General features: G+C 44.3%; 1 protein-coding gene across 2 annotated transcripts in view; it reads right to left on the bottom strand.

Annotated features, from left to right (window-relative positions):
• A1CF (APOBEC1 complementation factor) overlaps positions 1-12,606 on the bottom strand; it is a 76,992-nt gene that overhangs the window by 14,504 nt on the left and 49,882 nt on the right. For both annotated transcript variants that reach the window (XM_045439416.1, XM_045439418.1), the window contains exons 5-6: positions 10,963-11,201; positions 5,671-5,835 (exon numbers count right to left, since the gene is read on the bottom strand). In XM_045439416.1, the coding sequence (XP_045295372.1) occupies positions 5,671-5,835; positions 10,963-11,201 (404 nt within the window). The remainder of the gene's footprint in view (positions 1-5,670; positions 5,836-10,962; positions 11,202-12,606) is intronic.

Here is a 12,606-nt window from a genome sequence, read left to right as displayed (position 1 = left end):
GAGAAAAGATAGACCTATGTATGCTTACACGGAAAGATTTAAGACCTGTGAAATTCAAAAATTTGTAAAATAGTAAGTATAATTTTGTAACATTTATGTTTTCAAAATCCCAACCCATATATATGTACAGAGAAATATGGATACACACACACACACACATACACACACAGAGAAAGAGAGCTGGAAACCAAACTGTTAATTCAGGTTATGTAAGGAATGGGGAGAAAATTTGCAGAGAATAAAGGGGACTTTCACATGTTAATTTATATTCTTTGGTATTTTACAAACATGTGCAATGTTTATTTCTATTGTTTGTGTAATAAAAAAATAACAAATCAACCTGACCTATTTTAATGTAGAGAGACTGCTGCAGGTCCTAATGGCAACATGAAAATAAAAAAGAAAGAAACGTTTTACCAACACGGTTGAACCTTATATTTTACCTTGATTATGAAAATGTTGTTAGAGAATATTGTTGCCTACTCAGTTTTAAAAATAGAAGTTTCGGGGCACCTGGGTGGCTCAGTCAGTTAAGCGTGTGACTTCGGCTCAGGCCATGATCTTGCGGTTCGTGAGTTCGAGTCCCGCGTCCGGCTCTGTGCTGACAGCTCAGAGTCTGGAGCCCGCTTCACAGTCTGTGTCTCCCTCTCTCTTCCCCTTCCCCACTTGCACTCTGTCTCTCAAAAATAAATAAACATTAAAAAAAATTTTAAATAGAAGTTTCACCTAGAGTGAAGGTAAAATGGAAACTTCTTTGACATTAACTTGTTAGTAGTTTAGCGTGACGACTGTCCTCTTTTAGTGACACTCACGTGGGTGTGTCTTGAGAGATACAGTTTCTTCTCCTCTCCTTAAGTTCCCAGACATCACACAGGATGGGACACTTTCCCAGGGGGGCCCAGAAGAGGACACGAGGGTTCTCCTTTTGTCGCCTCCCTATCAAAGCTCAGTCATCTATCCTATCAGATTCAAGGTCACAAAGACAGTTAGACGTTTTACTCTGCCACGTGGTTCAACGGCTATATGTTATCTTCTTTTGGAACAATGGTAGGGCTGTATTGTCAGGATGATGTAAAACCATCATGGCCCTCTCTCTTCCCTCTGCATCCAGCCCTTGACTTCTTCTGGCAAAGGGTGTAGAGAGCAGAATTGTCCGGCTCGGCGGAGAACGTACATAAAGGCAATTGAGACCACGAAGCATGGGACACGTAATTCCCTGAATTTCCAGCACACTGTCTTCATTCCTCCAGGGTCGGGGAGGGTAATTTTCATGACGTAGCCCCATGGCTTGTCCTGGTGACTGAGAAGTCAAAGGTGGGCCGATAAGGACCTGTGTCTTTCCAGTCTTTGCTCTACGTTCTCCAGTTCTGTCCTTCATCTGGGCTCCACTAGACTGGTAGCCCCCCGAGAACAAGACCTCCTTTGGGGCCACCTCGGTACTGTCTTCACCTAGGTCCTACCTCCTCCCTTGTGTACAGAGGATGCTCTATAAATAGACATGGGACGAACGAATATTACTAGTCAATTCGCACACCAACTTCCGTCGTTCCTATTAGGTGGCATTTCAGATGACAATGAATCTAAATGTCCTCAAATTCTGTTCGTAGACAAGGAAACAGACTGGCATTTTTGAGCAATACTGTTCAGCTGCACCTGATTTTGGAAATGTTACTGTATGAAAATATAGCTCCATGAAACAAATTTGAGCGTGTGAGCTTGGTTTTCTCTACAATGGTATTGACCACCTGGCTTATTATCGTATGCCCCTTCTTTAGTGTAGAGGAGTTTGTTTACTGATTGATCATCATCTGGCAGAGGGTGGAGGAAAACAAAATGCCCGTGGTCATCGTCAGCAATGGTGAAAAGACTCTGAAGTCCTAATACGGGGAATTAGAAAAATAGTACTCTGAAGAGCAGCACATCAAGTACCTGAAGAGAAACACACCTGGGATCCCAAGGAAGATTATCAGAGGGGTGTGGTTCTCCAAGTGTGGTCTTCTGACCAGCAAGTATCAGCCTAGGTCCACCCTGGACCCATGACTCAGCAACCATGGGGCGGGGGAGTGGGGATGGGGTGAGGTGGCCAGCAGTCTGTTTTCACAAGCCCCTCCTGCGGATTCTGATGCTAAACTGTTTTAGAGAAATCAGATTTTGTAGAATGACTATAATTGGAATTTCCGCGCATACCCTTAGGCTACGCTGGGGAAGAACATACATTTTCAGCCCCAGTTCCTGTTCTGATTGTCATTGATCTCTCTGAGTGGCAGTACAATATTTCCAGGCTAATCAGGGTTAAAACAAGACGGTCAAATATTTGCCAGGAATATTCGGGCTTTTCCGAGGGACCCAAACTTTAAATAGGATTTTTAAAGCATTATTTTCCTGTTTCTCCCCATATATTTTCCGAGAGAAGTATAAACACACCCTTTCCACTGGAAAATAAACCAGTTCAGCTCTGACTTTTTATTCCTAATACAGCAGATGTCTGCTAGTTATCCATCCCGTATAATTCATATTCTCTTGTGGAGTGCCAAGAAGCCGCCACACATCATTATAGAGCCCTGAGTTGTGCCATCAGAGGGAGAGAGGTGGAGAGGGAGAGAGCGCTAGCATTTATTATCTTCATTATAACTAGTAGGACAAAAAAGCAAACAAAAAAAGGTCGTGTTTTAATTAGATCAAAAAATACCATGTACAGCTATCATCACCGTCCATTTCTAGAACCGTCTTATGAACCCCGACTGAAACGCTGTGTCTATGAAATAATTATTTCTGAATCCTTTGTCCCCTGTCCCTGGGTAACCACCATTCTGCACTCTGTCTCTACGAATGTGACGACTTTAGGTACCTCATATAACTGGCATCAGACGGCGTACGACCTTTTGACTGTCTTGTTTCACTGGGATAAGGTCTCCGAGGTTCATTCAAGTTGCGCGTTTCAACACTCCCGTACGGTTTAGGTCTGAGTGTTGTTCCACTGCTGGTAATCGTATGTTCGTTAGTACCCAGCATGTAGTTTTCCACAGAGGCGGCACCAGTTTTGTATTTCCAGCTACAGGGCACATGGTTCTAATTGCCCCACAAACTCCCCGACGTTTCTGTGTCTTCTTCTTCTTGTTCGATTACTACTGCTACTCTTGCTATCTTGGGAGGCAGGAAATGGCTTTGGATTACATTTTCCCGGTGCATAGCGAGGGATGTTGAGCATCTTTTAATGGGCTTATGGGCTATGTGTATGTGGTAATTGGACAATAGCGTTTTGTGGACAAATATATAGTTGAAGTTTTACTTGTCTTAATTTTTAGCTGTTGACTTATTGGCGCACTTGATATACTTGGGATGTCGACCCTTTATCGGCTATATTGTTTGCGGGTGTCTTCTCTTATTCTGTGGGTTGCTTTTGCAGTGTTGAAAGTGTCCCTTGATGCACTTTTTAATTTGCGTATAGTTCATTTAATCTATTTTTCTTTGTTGCTTCTACTTTTAATACCATCCAAGAATTTATTGCCAAATCCAATGTCCATGAAGCTTTGCCCTGTATGTTCCTCTAGTGTTTTTATAATACTAGCTTTGTTTTGATCAGTCTCTGATCCCTTTTGATTTAACTTTATACCTCATATCAATCCAGTCCAAGTGTGTTATTTGCATGTGGACGTGCCATTCTCTCAATACAATTTATTGAAAAGATTGGGAAAAAAAGTATTGAATAAAAATAAGAAGGTCGGAAGTCAACACAAAGCGGGAGCCGCATCTACACACGCACGTCTCATTGCTCTGCCCACAAATGCGTCAACTTTCGTATCTCAGCTCACGCTTTACTCCTCTTAAACACGAGTCTCTCTGCGCCACAAGGGCGGGCTGTCATTGCTGTTATTCTTCTGGAGTATCTTGAACTCCTCCCACACACACCTCACACCTGTTCACTCCTCCCACAGTGCCTGGCACATAGGAGCTACTGAAGTAATGACAGTTGAATGAATGAGTGAATGAATGCAGTAAGGATGGGGCATGGAGGTCACAGAGTTGCGAAGAACATGGTCTTGGCCAGACCTGGACTCTAATCTGGGATTTGCCCCTTGCTAGTTGTATGACCCTGAGCATGCTACTTAACAGCTCTGGGTTCTGGTTTTCTCATTTTTACGATGGGAGTGACAGAGTAACCTATATCCTGGAGTCATGGTGCCGAATAAATGACACGTGCTGGGAAAGTGCCCGTGGCAATGCCTGGAGCATAAGTGAGCAGTCAGCAGCCAACCACTTGCAGTCTCTATGTTAGTATTGGACTCACAGCTGGTGGTATGGGGCCACACCATTATACTAGAATGGCAGGAAGTGGACAGAATTCCTGAAGGCTGGCAAACGAAGAATCTGGTGAATCTTTCAAAAGCGAGAAGTGGCATCCTTACTAATTATCTTCAGAACAAATCATCAGCTTATTCTATTACACCTGACATGGCACCCAGAGTTGGCAACAGGAACACACGAGGGGAACGTTCTCCAGCCGACTTAACATGATAGCACCATGGCTCATGCTTATCAACAAAGTAGAGAATTACTACCTGGAGACAGAAACATTTTAATTTATGGAAAGGTGTTCCCACAGTGATAAACTTAGCCAGAACGTGTCCCAAAACATGCTAATTCCACAAGATGATTAGCCAAAAAAACGAGATCTGTACTCCAAAAATTTGGGAAATGAGGCATCCTATATCTCTTCCTTTGGATACTTTCAAAGCATATTAGAAGGTTAAGGACTCTGATAAGTCCCACAATGAAAAAAAAATCTGTTTGATGTTGGTGAAGTTGTTGTTTACAAATTTATTTGACCATGGGTCTCTTTTATCAGAAGCATCTACTAACAGTCCATAGAATTAATGTTCCACAGAGCTGGCTTTGGGAAATGATTATTTGGACATTGTTTGGTGAGATGTTTTACTGTCTCACTGTTATAGTTCCCATATGAGAAAAAAGTGATAAGGATTGAATCTCATGGTTCAGTTCCTTCTTCCTCCTCTTCACCCAAATGAGTCTCCTGGAATTAATTCTTACCTCCCTCCTTATGTACCTAAAGTCACAATCATGTTGCATTAGACCAGTGGTCTTTCACTGGGGGCAATTTTTCCCTCCAGGGTAAATGTCTGGAGACATTTTTGATTATTACATCTTGCGACTGGCATCTAGTGGATAGAGGTGTGGGATGCTGTTAAAATTCCTATAATGTGCAGGACAGAGTCCCATGACCAAGAATTATATGGCCTAAACCATCAAGAGTACTGAGGCCGAGAAGCCCTGCCTCAGATCCAGAGTTATGGCCATGCATTCATCAACACAGTCAATAGTTAGTGAGTGTCTACTATGACCTGGCACAGAGATAAGGGCTAAGGAGACAATAGAAGCTAAAAAACTCTCTTGGAATTTATAGTTTAGTGAAGGCAATGTGTGTTAATTAAGGCATCACACAGATAATTGTAAAATTATAATGTTGATCAATGTTATGGACCACATGTCCCTATTTTCTGATCCAAGGTTGAAATATGGTGTTTGTAGTCCTCATGCAGTTATGAGAGTGCCACACGAAGCCTGCCCTGTTTAAAGTTATGAGAAGTCATCTCAAGCCTAAGTGTTTTCAGAGCACATTTCAAAACAGTCATCTTGTATGGTATGTCCCACCTGGTTTAATATTGTTGAATTCTTTCTCAATCATCTCTTCAGAAGTAGACAGCATCAGGTTTCTCACATACAGGATTTTCACCGAAGACATTGTGTCTTCGTCAACTTCTACTTCTGGTTCTGCCCAGTCTACTGCGATAGGATGTCCCCATAACTGAATTCTTCCTGTTCAAAAGGATCACAGGTATGATTAGTTATATAGAAACCGGGACAATGCCATCTCGGTTCACTGAGATGGCCTTTTAACTTCAGCGGATGCTTATGGTCTTGACTGAACACGAAGACAAATATTAAAAGAGGTGGATACTGATTTCAAGAAACATTCCAAATAAATGGAAGAGCTGACTAGAAGGGACTTCTGTGTGACAGATGGTTTATAGTGATAATTGCATACAAAGGGAACCGGGATGTGGTTTGAAATGGTGCAGAAATGAGGCCACGATGGGCAGGTTTGGGTCTTTGAACAGCTCTCACGGGGAAAGTAAGTCTTTGAAAGTGAGATGGCAGAAGAAGAGAAGGGAAACAATGGATTTAGGGCTTGGACATAGAGTCTGACTTCATGAAGCATTAAGGTCATTAGGGAGTATGTCTGCTGCTTCTAGAATCTGCGTGACCAGGCGCCACCACCGAGCAGTCTAAAAACCCGTGCTGTGTGGGCAGGAGTGAGCAGGGCTCAGGCAACCCTGGTTTGCTCTCTGTCCCTTATGCTTGGTCAGGGCTCCAATCATCTGTGTTCATGCCTAGTTCTCTGGCTGCACATGGGCAACTTGGGAATTGGCAGAAACATTCTTGATCCCGATTGAGAAGACAAAGAGTAATGGAAGGGTCTATGATGAGAAACTGAACTCTTTTTAAAGGGGTAGTTGTTCCCCATGACTACGTATATTTTTGTATTTCTACAGTTGCAATTTATTGAGTGTCTTGCACTATATACTGTGTTTTCCATATGCTACCTTGGTTCCCGCTCACAGTAACTCTCTGGGGGAGGGGAGTGACTGTCTCGATTTTACAGAAGAGGAAATGAGCTTTAGAGGGATGACTAACTTGCCCAGACCCACTTCACTTCTTCATGGCTCCTTTGTGTTTTGGGGTTACCCAGCCCTGGACCCCTACACAGGGCAGAGCCCAGCTGAAGTGATGGGGGGTCAACTCAACTTCTAAATTTGATTGGAAGTCTTGTGTGTTTTTTATTAGTTGTTTTGGAACAAGCTACAGCCTGGAAGCAATAAAAAGCTTGAGAGAACACAATCAGAAATTCTCAGTGTTGGTAAGGGTTCAGTTGTTCAATTATTATTCCACATGGGAGGCAATTATTTTCAATCAAAAGGCATCTTTTTATTCTTTGGAAAGCAGTTAGTGAAACCATCTGTGGCACTGACTCCCTGAAACCCAAACAAAAAAGAGATACATTTACATGAGTTAGCTAATCCCAGAGGGGCTGGTTCTTGTGGGACCCCAGTGGCTAGCTATCTGCCCTGCATCCCAGGGGATAGTTTTATTCATCCCTCTCTTCCCTCTTCTTCCCTCTGCTCCCTTCTATTCCTTCCCCTTCCTTTTCCTTTCACTCCTTTTGCTTTGTTTTCCTTCCCTTTCTTTGCTTTACATAGTCCTTGCTGACTGTCCTAGCCCAAGATCCCCCTGGTTTCTGCAGCTGAGGGCTTCTCAGCGTTGGCCTCAGACTGTAAGGGCTTTGAGAAATACCCAACCTGAGTCCCACTCATTGTTGAGCTGGACCCAATTCCTTTCCACTTGCAACACTGGACTGTTAAGTTTTCAGAATTGTGTGAGCCAGTGGATGTCATCTTGGTAGTTTGAAATCAGCCACAGTGGGACTGTTAATACCATGGGAATCTACACATACTACAAGGCAGGACTTTGGATTTTCTCTGGGAGTTGCCTGTTAAAGATTGACCAGCTCAGGGGCGCCTGGGTGGCTCAGTTGGTTGAGCATCTGACTCTTGATTTCAGCTTGGGTTATGATTTCACGATTCATGAGATCAAGCCCTGCATTGGCTTCCACCCTGTTAATGCTATTAGCTTGGGACTCTCTCTCTCCCTCCCTCTCTCTCTCTCTCTCTCTCTCTCTGCCCCTCCTCTGCTTACACTCTTTCTCTCTCTCTCAAAATAAATAAACCTAAGTTTAAAAAAAAAGATTGACCAGCTCATCACTGACCCCAGGACTCTCCTTCCCAAATTTGATATGAGTGGTCCGGGTTTCAGGATTCTTAAAATCACCTCAGTTAATTCAGCCAAAGTTGAGAACACTGCTCTAGCCTTCCTGTCCTGGAACTACAGTCTGCCTTCAGCTGGCCTGAAAATCTGCAGAAGGCTGAAGTGGACAGAAATGAGAGGAGGTACGGTAAGCAGTGATCTCAAACATCCCCCTGCAAGTCAGTGTTGCAGAGGGATTTGGAAACATGTCCTCTGAAGCCAGACAAGTTCAAACATCAGATCGCCATCCTGGCTAGGACACCACCTTCCTAACCATCAATCTCTTCATTTATAAAATTGTGATAATCAAAGTCACTACCCAGTGCTGTTGTGAAAATAAAAGATGATACACATAAGGGACTTTTTTGTTTGGTCTCTTTTCTTGTGTGTCTAGTTTCCTCAGAGTGTGCACTCTTTGAGTGAAATAGTTAGGTTTGATTTTTTTTTTTAAGAATTTCCTTCAGAAGAGAGCAAAGCATATTGTAGAGTCTTAGTAAATGCTCCCATGCTGAGCATGGTTTCCACGTGTACTTGTTGACTTCCCATACAGGTGATGGCCAGAACCCTTCCTTGTAGGATTTAGCACTGGATCGTGAAACTAGCTCCACTACAAGATCATCTGGAAAACTGAAAACACCAGTGCCCCAGAGAAGCAGATTCAGCTGAGGAGAGATTGATTTGGTTTCTGGTACTGTTTAAAAGCGTCCTCAGGTTATTCAGATCTGCGGTCCATGAGGGACAGTCATTGACTTAGATTGCAGGTTCTCAGACTCATGGTCTCGGAAGCATAGCATCTTGGGAACTTGTTACGAAGGCAAATTGGCAGACGCCATACCTGACCTTCTGACTCCGGAACCCTGGAGGTGGGGCCTGGTTAGCTGCACTTTGACAAACCCTCCAGGTGGTCCCCGTGCAGGCTGACGCTAGGGCTTTCCTCAGAGTATCCTTTGAATGTTCTGCTGGCCTCTCAGTTGGATGCAATGACTTTGTTTGACACACGCCTCCGCAAACTTGCAATGTCCAGAGAGGGCTGCTGCTGTCGCCTGGGAAGGTAGGTGGCGGGAAGGCAATACATCGTGTTTGACAGCAATTTTCTGTCTGTCTCTAAGTCTGAATCAACGAAGAAGGAAAAGCTTCTTGTGGTCCTTTCTTATCACGTTTAGTAAAGATCTCCTTCTTTCAGACTAGGCCCTCCAGAGGATGGTCAGTGACTGAAATCCTCTGTTGTTGACTGTATGGTGAGGTAATAGGTAGAGTGTCCAAAGGGGCAGTAGACTGCGCAGGTAGAGAGAAGCACTTTCATGGGTCGATATGCTCTTTTCTTTGAGGACGGGAAGTTGAGGAGATATTCTAGTTCTTTAGGAACACTGGCTCCTGAAAACTATCTTTCTCCCATTTTGGACCGTCTTTCACTGCTGTGCTCCCCAACCCCCTTGGGACAGAGTGGCACCATTCAGTCTCTCCACACATAGAGATCAAATTCCTACTATTGGCAAGAATTGTAGAAAAGATGACCTGATATTTGGAAACAGTGACCTGAGGGTAATGTTCAGGATGGAGTAGGCAGATGGTGGGGTACGTCCAGAAGAACAGAGCAGGAAGAATAATCTCGAGTGTTTGAAAACAGTCTATGTTTGGGAATAAATGTTTTGAGACTCTACGGGTAGTCTGAGGTCAGTATGGATACAAGGAACTTTTTCGTGGCAGAACTGTTGAACAGAGAAGAGTTGAAGAAGACACCAGAGATGAAGTTCAGGTCACCAAAAGGCTAAGGGTGCCTCATGAGGAGGGCCTGCGATTCTCTGTGCCTGGGTGGCCCAGGTCTGACCATCGGGTGGTGACGGAGTAGTGAAAGGAAGCATCGACATTAAAAATGCCCATCTCTCTAAAGGACTCAGCAAATTTGGGGGCTGTTTCCTATCTTTTCCCTTATAAGCTGCCTCCATGAAAATATGGATAAAAAGTCTTCCCCAAGATCAGAAGCCGTCTTCCAATTTTGCAAACTTCTAGAGGGTGAATGCTCTCATTGAGTTAATACTTGTTTATGTTCTGAAGTATAGTTGATACCCATGTTACCCTAGTGCCAGGGGCAAAACATAGTGACCGGACAACTCTACGTGTTGACGTTGCGCTCACCACAAGTGTCGCTATCATGGCCCCATACAATACCATTGACTACAACGTCGTTACAGTACCATTGACTACATTCCGACTCTGTACCTTTCGTCCCTGTGACTTCATCATGGCTTGTTTGTAAGGATGTGTATGTGGACAATGTAAATCTAGGTGGTGGTGGTTTTGTCTTTAATTCTCATGGCTTTTCCATGGTGTTCAAGAGAAGAGTTGATTCCAATGTGTCCACTCTGGCATTCTTGAAATCCTCTCATTTTAGTATTGATTCCTCTTAATACCTTACTTTGTGTAGATTTTGGTGACTATTTTAGAATGAGCAGAGGACTTTCAACAATTTACCCTAAGCTGATCTGACTGAGGGAGGGCCTTGTTGGAGTCTTTTAATCTCTGGAATTGGTGGCTGTTGCCCAAACAGGACCCACCCTGTGGTTGTAGCACCTACTAGGTACCTTTCTGTGGAGGGCTGTTATTTCTACCCCACCCCCCAGCCCCACATTAGACACTGAGGAGTCACGGTATGAGTTCATGTCACTTAATTGCCATCAGGCTAATGTGTCGCTTGTAGGCTTATTCTACATTGTAATGGACAACCTCCTCCATTTCTAGTAAGCCTGACAACAGCATCTGTATAGAAAAATAACGTATATATTCACTTTTGAGAAGATTCCTCACTTTAACACCTTGTTACAGGGCTGCTGCAGCTCCTAGCTCTGGAAGTACCCAGGGCAAGTGCATTAGACTAAGGGCATGTTTTCCAGAACCCATTCTGTGAAAACTTCAGGGAGCTTAGTCTACGGTAACATAGATAAGAAGGGGAAGGGAGTTAGGATAGCGCAGAAGCAAAGCTCCAGAGCAAGCCAACCACACCCAGCAGATACCTCCTCTGCAGGGCACACAGCAGCCTGAGGCAGAGCAGAGGAACCTTCTCTTTGGGGAGGGGATGCCAACCTGGCAGCAGCTTCCTTCGGGCCATGGCAGCTGTCCGATGACTCTCGTACTCCACAAAGGCAAAGCCCCGGTTTCTGGTTTTATCTGCGGCGCTCGGGTAGACAATGACGTCGACGACTCCCTCGGTGACCTTTTTCATCTCCGCTAAGATCTCTTCTCGCTTTTTGGTCTTGGGGATCCCCCCGACAAACAACCGGCAGTTGTCCACACTGGCACACACCCCTAAGAGACGCCCATTTCTGCAAAAATAATGAATGAATGAATGAATGAATGGCATTCTGCTTGGCAAGAATCTGTGTGATTGAGGTTTAAGAAGTTGAAGACACGAGGGGCCCCTGGGTGGCTCAGTCGGTTAAGCATCCGACTTCAGCTCATGTCATGATCTCACAATTTGTGGGTTTAAGCCCCATGTTGGGCTCTGTGCTGACAGCTCAGAGCCTGGAGCCTGTGTCGGATTCTGTGTCTCCCATTCTCTCTCTCTCTCTGCCCTTCTCCTGCTCATGCTCTGTCTCTCAAAAATAAATAAATGTTAAAAAAAATTTTTTTAAATATAAATAGCTCTTTAAAAGCTAAGTCCACCTTGGGGTGCCTGGGTGGCTTAGTCGGTTGAGCGTCCAACTTCGGCTCAGGTCATGATCTCGCGGTCTGTGAGTTGGAGCCCCGCGTCGGGCTCTGTGCTGACGGCTCGGGGCCTGGAGCCTGCTTCCGATTCTGTGTCTCCCTCTCTCTCTGCCCCTCCCCCATTTGTGCTCGCTCTCTCTCTCCCTCTCTCAAAAATAAATAATCATTAAAATTTTTTTCCAAAAAAAAAAAAAAAAAAAAAAGAAGAAGTTGAAGACATGTGAGCATGGACCTGATAAGTCCTGCAGATGTGACATGTTTGGTCTTCATAGTGTTTTCTCACCACCCAGGATAATTCCCAATACTGGGGCTGCTGCACCTTGGCCCACGTTGCTCACACTGCCTGCCTGGGTGGGGATGGTCATGAACTTGCAAACCTGGCTGCTCCCTGTCCTCGCCAGCCCAACGGGGAAGCTATTCTGACACGCCTTAGAAATTTTCACATAGCATCTTACTTGGCCTATGCTAAACCTGTGATATGGGCAGAACAGGTGCTGTTTCCATTTTCCAGATGAAAAACTCGAGGCTCCTAGAAATTAAGTGGTTTGCTTAAGATGGTAGAGATCTTAAGGGAGGAAATTGGCCTCTGGACTCTCCGTTCAGTTCCTCTTTCTTCTCTATGGTGTTGCTGATTAGCAAGTTAATGTTCATCTCCACTGGCAGAGTGCAGATTAAGCTTTTCTGGGGGGGACATTTGGGGAAATGTGTCAGAAATCTTTTGTATATGATTTGGGGGCACATAGTGCCCCTTCTGGGAGTGTCTTTAGGGAAGAGTTGAACACCAACATTTTTGTGTAAGGATATTCACTGCTATTACTTAAAATAGTCCCCAGATTGGAAATAATCAAAATATCCCAGCGTCCAGGACCGGTGTAAGGCCTCTTGGCTGAGACGATAGCGACTCTGAGGTTGGACGTTTCCTCCTTGTGCACCATAACAGGCTTGTCACCCTGGGTTCTTCCTCACTAAATCCTAATGACCACCGTTAGGCCATCTAAAAATGCCTCTTCATCTTTCTAAATG

Source organism: Leopardus geoffroyi, chromosome D2 (assembly GCF_018350155.1).
Source record: "Leopardus geoffroyi isolate Oge1 chromosome D2, O.geoffroyi_Oge1_pat1.0, whole genome shotgun sequence".
NCBI lineage: Eukaryota > Metazoa > Chordata > Mammalia > Carnivora > Felidae > Leopardus > Leopardus geoffroyi.
This window is presented reverse-complemented; position numbering and strand designations above follow the sequence as displayed.